Raw genomic sequence first — 12,359 nt, 5'->3', positions numbered from 1 at the left:
AATTGATTTTGCAATAAATCGAGCTTTAAGCGCGCTGTTTGCAAGTTGCTTTGTTGTTGTGTTTGTCTTTTTAGAACCAAATGTCGTCGATGTTCAGCTGATTAGTTTTTTAAAACAAAAAATCAGTTAGCATGGCTCGATAGCGCTCGCCAATCGGCGTAACGGCAACTGCTTCCTCATTTCAAAAGAAAAATGCTGAGTGCTCTATGAACTTCGTGAAGAGATTTTTTTCAAAGTGAACTTACAAAAAATTCCTTCAAGGGATAAATGGGTGGGGGGGCAACATTTGGCGCCAAGGCATGTCAAACATGTTCACGGATGACTCGAAGTTGGACGAAAAAGTTGGTGGGGGAGTATGCAATGAGGAGCACCCATCTAGCTCAAATTCAGGCTTCCGGACCACTGTTGTGTTTTCCAAGCGGAAATAGCCGCAACTAAGGAATCAGTGTACTGGTTGCTCACTTCGGTAATTACCGTTAAGTATCTAAATATTTACTCCGACAGCCAAGCTGCAATTAGTGGAGGAATGCCTGACTTATCTCTCGATTGCATCCGAATACTTCGATATCAGCCTCATTTGGATTCCTGGTCACAGGGGCATAGAGGGAAACTTCTGGGCTGATGAGCTGGCTAGACAGCGAACCATGAAGACTGGTTCATCGCAAAATAAGAGGTTTGCGGTTCCCTTGTGGACCTGTGGTCTGTACATGGAAAGATGGGTCGTGTGCCAACTCAGCGAGCGCTGAGCTAGTGCGGAAACGTGCAAAGTCGCGAGATCCTTCTGGCCACGGGTAGATCGGGGGCGCTCGAGGGAACTTATAAGGGTAACAAAATCGCAGCTCTCGAATTTAGCGGGTATCCTCACTGGACAGTGTCCGTGAGGCTTGGGATTTCCTCCGATCCGTTCTGCAGAAACTATTTGGAGGACGAGGAGGAATCATCTCAGCTACCCTGCCCTCGTCGAGCAAGGATTAATCTAGAATTACGGACGTAAATTAGCCGCTTTCGGCGTCGTCTTAAGTGCATGGTCATCATTCCCTAATCCCAACACCCATTCTTCCCTCCCTTCCCCTTTCCGCTGAACAAACGAGTTTCTCAGAACAAACGAATTTTGAATATTTGTTCAAGTGGGCTCCACGCAACGGCAATCATTTAACCTTATCTAACCTAATAGCCGATTTTACTTCCGACTTACTTATTTTAAACAGCAAATGACGTTATTAATTTTTTTTTTAAATGATGGTTGCTGCACGCATCGTATCTGAATTACTAAAATAATAAACTACAATTGACTTTACAAAATTGGATGTTTAATTTAATTAAGTACGGTAAAACTACAACTGAAAAACTGGCCTTAAGAATGTATCAGTGCGGGACAGCACGGAAAGTATGCAGGTTATCTAAAATTATATGTTAGTAAGCATGAGTTGAGTACTCTTAGAGGTTGTATGAAATGCAAATTTTTCGGATAGAGCTCTAGAATCGTAATTTGACATCATTTAATTATGCTACAAAATGGCGCAAAATTAATCACCCTAACTTTTGCAAATGGCGATGTACATCAATCATTTTTTTCACTCGTGAACTAGAAAGCTGTAGTACACAAATAGACAAGTGCTGGAGCGCGTAAAAATTAAAAAAAAAATTCTATTCCCCAAACTCTTATTTTTTAGTTTGATAAAAAAGTTATTCAAAAATAAAATCGAATAATTAGTTTTGCGCCATCTTGTACATGCTTAGCCGCACAGTAATTTATATTTTACAAAGAGGAATTATTATTTCAAATGCATTTACATTTACACAGTACCCTGTTTTGTTTGCTTCAACAAATTCCGTTGCTTTACAAGTTGCGTAATGACGCTTGAAGACCATTTGCCCTTGGCCAATATTTTTAACTTACAAATACAAATCTACTCATATATTGAAAGCACCTCAAATCAATTCGCCGTTTCTTTAGTATTCATACATACGTCTTCTTGCGTCTGTTTGAAATGTATTTAAATACAAGTCTCATTATCTTTAGTCATCAATGATACCTCAGCTTCGTTTTCGGTTAATACTTTCAGACGTCCATTGGTGCCGCCATTGTCTACCATAACTACCACATTTTTGCTAAATTTCAATGTGTTTTCCGGCGCATCCTTCAGACATAAAAGTAAGAAAAGGAAAAAATGCATTAAATACTTACAAATAAGAAGAAACAAATTGCTTCGATTTGAATTAAATTCGTACATATTTAATATAAAAAACTTCCACTTGTGAAAGAACATTAAGAAGGATACCAAAAATCAGTAGGAGAGCTCGGCCGAACACCCAACAAAGGATCTAAGCGCCAATTACAGATAATGTATATGTATGTGTATTTGTATATGTGTGTGTATAGATATGCATGTGTGTACTTAGGTATGTATATAAAGCAAGAAATTCTACCTAAAAGAAAGTTTCTCCACCTGGTTCGTAGAGATATAATACGAATTTAATGATTCCACAAATAAACGAAAGCTCATTATGCCGCTTATACGTATGTATCTTTATTAGGGCAAGACAAAATACCAAATGCATGTCTTTCTATTTTAATCTTACCAACACAGGGTTAAGCTGCGATAGACACACTAGGGTGTGAGTCACCCCAAAAAATATTCGACGTGTGGATTGTTCATTTCTAGTTTCTGCAAATATACCGTTAACTGTATTCCCGAAAAGCTGGCCAAAACTCAAAAAATTAAGTAATTGATTCAAAATTTCTTACTCGGGGGTTGTCGGGGTCGCTGATTACGAATTTGATCTTAAAATTTTGAAAATCCACCCCCTTCCACCCCCATTGGCAACCCCCTCACGTGAAATAGCGTATATTCAAGAACATAATCAAGATGCATGTAACCATTACTTTTTTGAGTAACCTTTAATAGGTTTCAAAGCAGCATAAGAGGGCGTTGTATTACTATACAGTTTGAAAACTCAAATTTTATAAAAAAAATTATAAAAAATGTATCTACGTATTGCTGCAGCTAAAAATTTTGTGTCGAGGAATTGATATGTACTAAAGATTTCTAGTATTTTACTAGCCTTCCGAAGCTGATTCCATTTGGTTTTGTTCAATTTACTCCATTACAAAATCTTTCAAATGTGTACAACTTTCACTATTCATCGACAGTAATACGATGCTCAAACGAAGGCCACGTTGCGACTGTAAATACAGAGGATACTTAGGGTACAGGAACGCAGAGGAACACTGCTTCAAATCGTTTTTCCTGCGCGGAGTTCATTTTTAAAAACAACGTACGCTTACTGAATTTCTGCACAAACTAACGTACTGCGAAGATGACACCACGCCTATTTAGCAGGAATTAAACTTTTCATAACAAAACTCTAAGTTTGTTTTTTGCTGGTCACGACTCTATTAGACAGAATTTGAGGTTATAGGTAATTTTTCCAACAGCGGTTTTTTGACATATCACACGTGACTACTGTCTACTACTAATACATATTTCATTCAGTATTCACTGACATTTCATCATGGAAAAACTTACGGCTCAACAATGTTTACAAATCGAATCATTGCATTACGAAAACCGACGCTCTGAGAAAAGTGTTCATCGCGCGTTCAGGTCAACCGAATTTTGTTCTGCGATGTGGCCCATTTTTGGCTTAATGGCTATGCCTTATTTGGGCTGAAGAGCAACTCAAAGCCATTCAAGAAGAGCCATTACAGTTATTGAAAACATCCGTTTAGTGCGGTCTATGGGATAGAGGAATCATCGGCCCATAATTCTTCAAAGACGAGGCTGGCGCCATTATTACAGTGAAAGGCGAACGTTATCGCAGATAATAAACAGCATTTTGATGCCGAAAATTGGAGCCTGTGATGTTTACAACATTTGGCTGTAACAATGGATTTATTGCGTCGTCGTTTCGGTGAGAAATTTATCTCTCGCCTCTGACTAGCGGTCTGGCTACCAAGATCGTGTGATGTCACACCCTTGGACTTTTATTTCTTGAGGTATGTAAAGTTTTAATGTTTTTTGGATAAATCAGCTTTGATTGAGGTATTGGAAGACAACATTACTAAAGTTAGTCACGAGAAACGGCCCGAAGTCCTCCAGCGAGTTATTCAAAACTGTTGTTTACGGATGACCGTTTTACGGCGCAGTTGCGTCCAACATTTCAAAGGGATTATCTTCAAAAAAATAATTGTGTCATGAATGGTTCTACACAAAAATAAGAAAGATTGCCCAATCAATTTGAATTCCCGCTTTTTTATTTCAATTTCAAAACCGATATCTCCAAATTGAACACCCCTTACAAAGTGTTACACCTTCCAATTTATTTGATGAAAATAATTCTTACATTTTTTTAAATTTTTACTTACAGTGTAACCAATTTAAAAGACCATAAATTTAGTTTGGAAAATTACTTTTATTCAATTCAAAGATAAAAATGTGTGAAAATAACACAAAACGAAGAATCAATTAACTTTGCTCGATATGACCACCTTTTGCCTTGACCTGGCCTTGAGATGGTCTAGAAACGAATCACAAGCTGCCCGAATGTGACTTGAAGGTATTTTAGCACACTCGCGGACAATAGCTATTTTCAGCGCCTCGAGACTGGTGAATCTTTTAAATTGGACCATGCTCTCCAAATTTATCCCAGGGGAATAATCAATGGGATTCGCGTATGGAGAACTAGAGAGCCATTGTGTGGACATTATGAAGTTCGGAACGTTGTTTTTTAGACATTCTTGGTTCACTCGAGCTTTGTAAGACGATGCCGAATCCTGTTGAAACTTCCATGTTCTGCCACCGAAACGTTTGTCTGCCCGCGGCTTCAAAGCAACCTGCAGAATAATTTTCTGATAATATTTCGCATTTACTTTGACGACAGGCCGGTCGGTCGAATAAACCTTATCGTCTTAGGAGTTTACGAATTGCTCAGTTTGAAAAATTCTCTCGTCAGAAAACTCAATGTTTGGAAATTGACCGCTTTCGGCCAGGCGAAGCAACTTCTTCGCTCTCTCAAGTCTGACTTGTTGCTGCTTTGGTATGAGTTCGTGCGCGTTTTGGATCTTGTAAGGCTTGACTTTGAGATAATTTTTCAGTATGCGGCGAATGCTACGGTCAGATATTTTCAGTTCTTTTGCCATTTGATTGGCCCTTCGTCGGGGATTTCGCTCAAGTCGCTTCTTTTTCGCGTTTACTTACGCGCTTGTTAGCAATACTCTGGACTGTCATTTAACCAACTAACAGACAGTTGGTTACACTTCGAGTACTGGACCCTATATATTAATTTTTTTGCCTCATTTTTTTAGGTTTTGTAAAGCATCTATAAGCGCTTAAAATTTAATTTCTGGTACATATTTCTCCTTCCCTTATTCATTACTTTACTTTTTTGCTTGAATGCTATTTTTGAGTTACTGCAGGTTGGGAGATGATAAAAAAATTCATTGTACAAATTATATTAAAGAAATATGGCACAAAGAACATTCCGTTTTTGTCGCTGCCGGGCATTGTGATAAGCTCCACGAGTTATTGATTCAAAGTTAAAGCTAAAATTAAATTTGATGGAGCAGAAAATAAACTGGAATGTATGTTCGTATGTGCTTATATATGTAAATATAGAAAAGTATATAAAATGCATATATAAATATATAAAATGCATATGCATGCATGTATGTATATGTTTGTATGTTCCTTCTCAAAGACCACAGAAAATGATTTGCCCTTGATTAAAGTTAGCAAAACATCTTTGCGGAAATAACTTAAGTGGAGTTCAAAACGCACAAATGGAGTGGTAATCGATAAGCCAATAAAAAAATTTACGCTAGTCATAGATTTCCTTATAAAACTTATGTAGTAATATCAACTAGGCTATTTCATTTGGTGACAAAATTGGTAAATTTGTGTGTTGCGCTGAGATGGCGAATTATTACGTGAACACCCATCAAGACGCACGCCACAAATAGAAAAAAGAGCTCGGCCAAACACCCAAAAAAAGATGTACGCGCCAATTATATATATAATCGGCGCCAACGGGTCACACCAAGTGAAGGCAAGTCCTTCTCCATGTGATCCTTCCAAAGCGGAGGAGGCCTACTTCTTCATCTGCTGTCACCAGTTGGTACCGCATCCATGCCCAAAAATCTTTCTCTCGAACACTCCAAGTGGCACCTCATCGGATGTTGTCATCGTTCAAGTTTCTTCGGCATACGTTAGAATGTAGAGTTCTAGTTTTGTTCGTCGAGAGAATACTTACTACTTAGTTGCCTACTTAGTCCAAAGTAGCACTGACGATGTGAATATCATCGGTATACGCCAACAATTGTATGCTCTTATAAAAAATTGTGCCTGAACAATTGTGCCTGCGGCTCCCACGATCTTTTCTAGCATCAGGTTAAAGAAGTCACAAAACAGCGAGTCACCCTGTCTGAACCCTCTTTATTACTTTTTCGTTCGCTACCACTTTTTTTAAATTTTCGTATAATGCAAGAGTTCCGTACCAAACGAATTCGTCGTATTTTGAGGCAATTCATTTTTCGACTCTTCATAAGTGCGAAAATGCTAATCCGCCAATGCATGGCCTATCGATCGAAGCAAATGATAGCCAAAAGGGAATAAGACCCCATTGAGTGTTTCTCAGTATATATTAAGCCCTTTTGCGTTTTTAGGTCGAATATTGCAAGATATGTAGTTTTGTCCTGTTTTTCGAACGCATTAATTATGTCCTACACCTCCTTCTGTTATGGTTTCACCCGGTTTGAATAGTTCGTAATATATGACACCGACTTTGTCACATCAAATCTAGAGCATCAAATCCCATTCTGGCTTCCAAAACCAAAATAACCGCACTTGAAGCGTTCCTACCACTCAAGACACATTCGTTCACTAAATACAGTCTCATCGTAATTATTTTTGAGCGCTCGATGAGCCGTAGCCACAATTTTCTTCGAGCCAAATTATGGCTTTCTCTTTGTGAAATTCCAATATTCTAATTCCGGATGAACAAGTTTTGTTGTTTCTATTTCATTGGCAATGATTCAAAACAAAGCTGCCTGGATTTTGTTTTTGTTAAATACATACATATAAAGTGCGGCTGCACGATACTAAACAAAACCGCTTGTTGTTTCAATGCTTGTTAGTTCAGTATTGTTCTCATTTTTTCGCTTCAAATGTGCTTTCAATAGTTCAAAATTTAGAAATGGAAAGTACAGAAATATTTGAGTAATTATTTTTGGTTTAGTTTAAAGTCTGAAAGATTACAAGTGGAAAGATGTTTTAAAAATATTTTGGCAATTTAAATTTGGTAGTCAATGTGTGAATAATTTTTAGCTGTTATAAATAATTTCTTTTTATCGATATGCTTAAAAAGAGTGAACTTTGTTACGACAAAAGAGTGAGAAAGTTTCAAGTGAGGAAGGGAAATCTCAGGCTGAGATTGACAATTTGGTAGGATGTTCGCGGTGCGCAGTCGAATGTGCTATTAAGCGATTTGCGGAGACAAAATCCCTCTATAATAAATAAAACAATGGCAGAAAACGCCTAACTAATGTACGAGAAGACCGAAAACTTATACGCGAGTCTCTCAAGAAACGTAAAAACTCCTCTTCTCTCCTTGCAGCTGCCCTGTGGGAAAAAGTTGGAAAATCTGTTAGTGCTCGAACCGATAGAAGAAGGCTTCTGGAAACAGGTTTAAAAATATGCAAAGCCGTGGCTTTCAGAAAAAAACGAAAATTCTATAGTAACATTTTACGGAAGAACATTCGTCGATTGTTCTCTGGTCTGATGAATCGAACTTCGAGGGAGATTTAGTTTACATCATTTTAAAAAATCAACAACCATAGCTTCTTACCCTAGTTCAATTTCGAAGAAATAACACAAATCTTATGAAATGGTTTTATTTCCTTTCCTGCAGGTATTTGGAACGCCTGGTATGACAATTGCGAGGCGACGGGTTGCCGAGGAATACCATTCCAATTGCCTGGTGCCCACTGCTAACTCTCCGTTGGATAGCTTTTTTAAAACCTTCGATTGGGCACACGGGTCTGGTCTTTTTTCGTCCTATTTGAGAAACCTTTTTAAAATGCTATATATCCATAAATCAATGGAAAATTAAATTTTGGGAAGCTATATGGATGCTCTAGTCGTTAGTTATAATAGAAGTATTATATGTTAAATTCACGACTAAAGTCGAAAAAGAATGGCCAGACCCGGGTGTTCAACGGTGGGTTAAGCCCCTAAATCGCAATTTAGCGACTGCGATGCGTTGTTTTAGAGACAATAACCTTGTTTTGCTGGATTGTCAAGCGCAGTCCCCAGATTTAAGCTCAATAGAGCACATGTGGACTTTTTTAAAACGTAATATAAAGGAACACATCATAAAATCGCAAACCGCCTTGAAAAATACTTTAACTGACGAGGGGAGCGTCATAAATACTCATACTGACGAATGTACAAAGCTTGTACGCAGCATGCCCCAGAAGATTACTGCCGTTATCAAAGCAAAAGGTGGACCTACCAAATATTAATGTTTGCTTTCACTAATTCCTTTCATTTATATACTGAGTTATTAATAAAATATCATTACTTCACTCTTTAAAACGAAAAATTCAGTAACTAATGGGGTTTTTTCTGGGGTTAAACGATTCTTGCTCGCTTCCCAATCCTTAATGAACAGAAATTTCAGCACAGTTTATCATTCTCAGCTGTCAAACCATAGTTATCTATGTCGATAGTTCTCATCCCGCTAGAAAAACATTCCGTATATATTTTCCTTTTTCGATTGGAAACGAACTTTTGTGGAGCATGTGGACCATAGTGTGTCTAAGGCATTTTCAATGATTGAGTCTATTCGTAGGAAATCCGAAGATTTCTCTGTTCTAATAACAGTCTAATCGCCATCTCATATAAGGTTCTGTCGAGCGTTTGTCTGAAAGACTAAAGGCATATGCTAAGTTACTGATTGGATCTTATCAGTGTGATTTTAGACCTGGAAAGGACACCATCTACCAGATCTTTAAACTAAGCTAAGTCCTGGAAAAGCATCAAGATGAAGCATATGCTCCACTAGAGAAGATACAGGCGTTATAAATCCAGCATTTCAGCGGGTACTTATAGTTTCGAAATTGCCAATAAATTTATATATCTTGGCATCGCCCTAACAATAAACGATGTCAGCCTTGAGATAAACTGGCGTATAATGCTTCCTAATAAGTGTTACTATGGTCTCAGTAAGCAAATATTTAGATGAGGCCTGTCTCGCTCGACGAAACTAACACTCTACACGACGCTCATCTTACCCGTGACGCTGTGCCACAGACTGATGTAGTCGCTCTTGGTGGGAAATTCGAGAGAACGATACTTCGGAAAATCTTCGGTCCTCTTCCTGTTGGCGATAACTACTACCGCCGAAAGAAACACGAGCTGTATGAGCCCAGCCAGGGCGATGCGCTTCACTATATCCATCGAGCGTGTGGATGCAGAAGCTCCAGCAAAGAAGGTTAGGGCAATGACCTAGGAGAAGCCCATGACTCCGAAGGAAGAACCATGTAGACGGAACCCTATCATCGCTTGGTGTAACAAATTGGAAAAGGCTTGCGCAAAGCATAGTCGCATTCGGCTTTAATCTCTTTAATCAAGTAAGTAATGACTTTAAAAGCGCTGTATGTTTCGTTGTTACGCAGTCTCATACATTATTGTTGCATAACTTGGAATCCTTCCCACGAAACTCATTCAAATAAAATAGAGAGAGTGCAAAGAACTGCATTAACCAAATGGTTATACATATTATTTGGGCTGGTGGAAACTGTTAAGCATACAGAGCTTATCTAAAGAAGAAATTACCTGTATGATAAAGACCCAATATTTACACGCGTTCGATATACAAGGGGAAGTCCAAAATAAACAATACTGGCGTCCTAAAAATATTTTTGATGGCGCCATATTTTTAATGAGTTAGTGCGTTGGAAGTTACATCCATAGCTGACTTCCAGTGACAGCTTGGTGACATTCGGTTCAGTGGAAGTGAAGTTATTGCGTACAAGGTGTTAGTGTGTTTGGGTCATCGGACAAAAAATGAATTTCGAACAAACAGCTAATATCAAATTTGGTTTTAAAATCGTTAAAAAGTTTACCGATACATTTGAATTGATGAAAAAAGTTTATGCCGATGATTGTCTATCTCGTGCCAGAGTTCATGAGTGGTTTACACCTTTCAGAGATGGGTGTGGGGACATTAATTACAATGAACATACGGGCCCCCCAAAATCAGTAATCACCGAAAACTCCTTCTCAATTGTTCGTAAATTTATCAAAAATGAACCGAAATCATAGTTGAAATTCATGGAATCGGAGTTGAATATCTCTAAAACATCCTTTGCATTTTAACTCATCATTTGGGCTTTCGAAAGGTATGTGTACGTTTCATTCCGCACAAGTAAACTGAGGACCGAAAATTGCGCAGAATTTAACATTCGGAAGATCTCATTAGAGAGGCGAGAAAAGACGAGAGCTTCCTTTAAAACATTGTAACTAGTGATGAAACGTAGTGTTTCCAACAAGAATCTGAAACTAAGCGTCAAAGTGCCGAATGGAAGGCCCCAGACGAACCACCACCCAAAAAATCGCGTTTGGAAAAGTCAAACATTAAGTCGATGCTTATTTGTTCTTACGATTCCGGGGGAATTGTCCGCAAGGAGTTCATGCCAACGGGCCAAACCGTCAATGTTTGTTGAATCGCATTCATCGAATTCACCCTGAATACCGCGAAGGAGGAAGCTGGCGCTTATTGCATGATAAAGCACCATCTCATTGATCTACTCTTGTGATTGATGTTTTGACTAGAAATCGCATTTAAACCATCAATCACTCACCGCATTCGCCTGATATGGCTCCCTGTGACTTCTAGCTATTCGGAAAATTGCATTTGGCCATGAAAGAAAAGCTGTTTGCGTCCGTAGAAGCCATCCAAAAAGCTTTTACCGACATCCTGAATGACATTCCGGTCAATGACCTGAAACTCTCTCTCGAAAAGCTTTTAAATCGCGCAAAATAGAGTATCGAGGTGAGAGGGGACGATTTTGAATAAATAATTTCGAATAACACGTGTTATTGGTGAATGGATTGCGCTATCGAGAGATGATTAACGATGTTTTATGGCCGGAATAGATCTGAACAGCGTTTATTTTCAATAAGACGGCACTACGTGCCACACAAGCAACGAAACCATTGATCTTTTACGGGAAAAGTTTCCGGACCATGTTATCTCTCGAAGAGGTGATCACAATTGCCCACCGAGATCTTGTGATTTAACACCTTTGAGTCCCCGTGAAAGAGAAGGTCTGCGCCAACAGCCGAGGGTCGATTCAAGACCTCAAAGATGTCAAAGATGGAATTCGTGAGGCTATCGAGGACATAGGGCAGTCACTTTGCAATTCGGTTATGGAAAATTTCATGAAAAGGATATTGTCCTGTAAGCGTGGTCATGGTGGTCATTTTCCTGATGTTATTTTCCATTATTAATGGCATACCTTCCTCTTTATAATGAAATAAACATCCGATCATTTAATATATTAAAACATAGCATTTTTCTTTGAATATCAAAATCACCTCTGTTTGCGAAACCCTTTATATGGACTTCGTACATTCTTATTTTTCAATCTAATTTTTCTAATTGTCTTATCTTACGTAAGCATTTTTTCGAAAACAAAATTTTTCTCCACAAAATTTTAAATCGGATTTGAGTTAAATTTTAGTTCTGACTGCATAGTTAAAGAAAAAAAGTCAGAAGTCACACGGAGCGGCTGTTAATTGTGACTCCTAAAAGTGGCAGAAAAGCAGCTTATCCGAAAAGCTTTTAGCAAAGTAAGTGTAAATTATGTGTATGCACTGGCCTATATACATATGTATGTTTTGTATGTACATATGTGTAAAAGAGGCGTAATTGCGTTGTTAAGTGCATGCAAAACTGCTTAAGGAATTAAGTTATTAAATGCTTTTAGGCAAAAAAACATCGCGCTGCCTTTAGTTTCCTTTACTTTGACTTCTAGGATTGTCAAATGAGAAAATCTCGAGCGAAAATTGGATTTCCTTTTGGAAATTGTGGATTATTATTTTTCGCTTACTTATTTATTACCTTTTCATTTAATCTATTTTACCTCAATTTCGTTTACTTATTTACCTTGACTTAACTTAACTAACGACGTTGATGTTGGATAAACTCAGCCCATTCTGTTGTACACTACAATAGAATATTAAATAAATGAATTTCTATATATTTTCCCATATTTATGAAAGAGGTCTCTATCATATATTTCTTGTTTAGAGTTTTATTTGAAACAATAAATTGATGAAATAAGTTATTATTGA

At 38.0% G+C, this 12,359-nt stretch overlaps 1 protein-coding gene across 1 annotated transcript in view; it reads right to left on the bottom strand.

Moving 5' to 3' along the window:
• Window positions 1–1,319: 1,319 nt before the first annotated feature.
• Window positions 1,320–12,359, bottom strand: part of LOC129241904 (neuropeptides capa receptor) — a 134,570-nt gene continuing 123,530 nt past the window's right edge. Inside the window, exon 10 of the mRNA XM_054878455.1 lies at window positions 1,320–2,141. Coding sequence (XP_054734430.1) covers window positions 1,998–2,141 — 144 coding nt within the window. The 3' untranslated portion in view covers window positions 1,320–1,997. The remainder of the gene's footprint in view (window positions 2,142–12,359) is intronic.

Source organism: Anastrepha obliqua, chromosome 3 (genome assembly GCF_027943255.1).
Source record: "Anastrepha obliqua isolate idAnaObli1 chromosome 3, idAnaObli1_1.0, whole genome shotgun sequence".
NCBI classification, from domain to species: domain Eukaryota; kingdom Metazoa; phylum Arthropoda; class Insecta; order Diptera; family Tephritidae; genus Anastrepha; species Anastrepha obliqua.
Note: the sequence above shows the minus strand (reverse complement) of the source record. Positions and strands in the feature narration are given on the sequence as shown.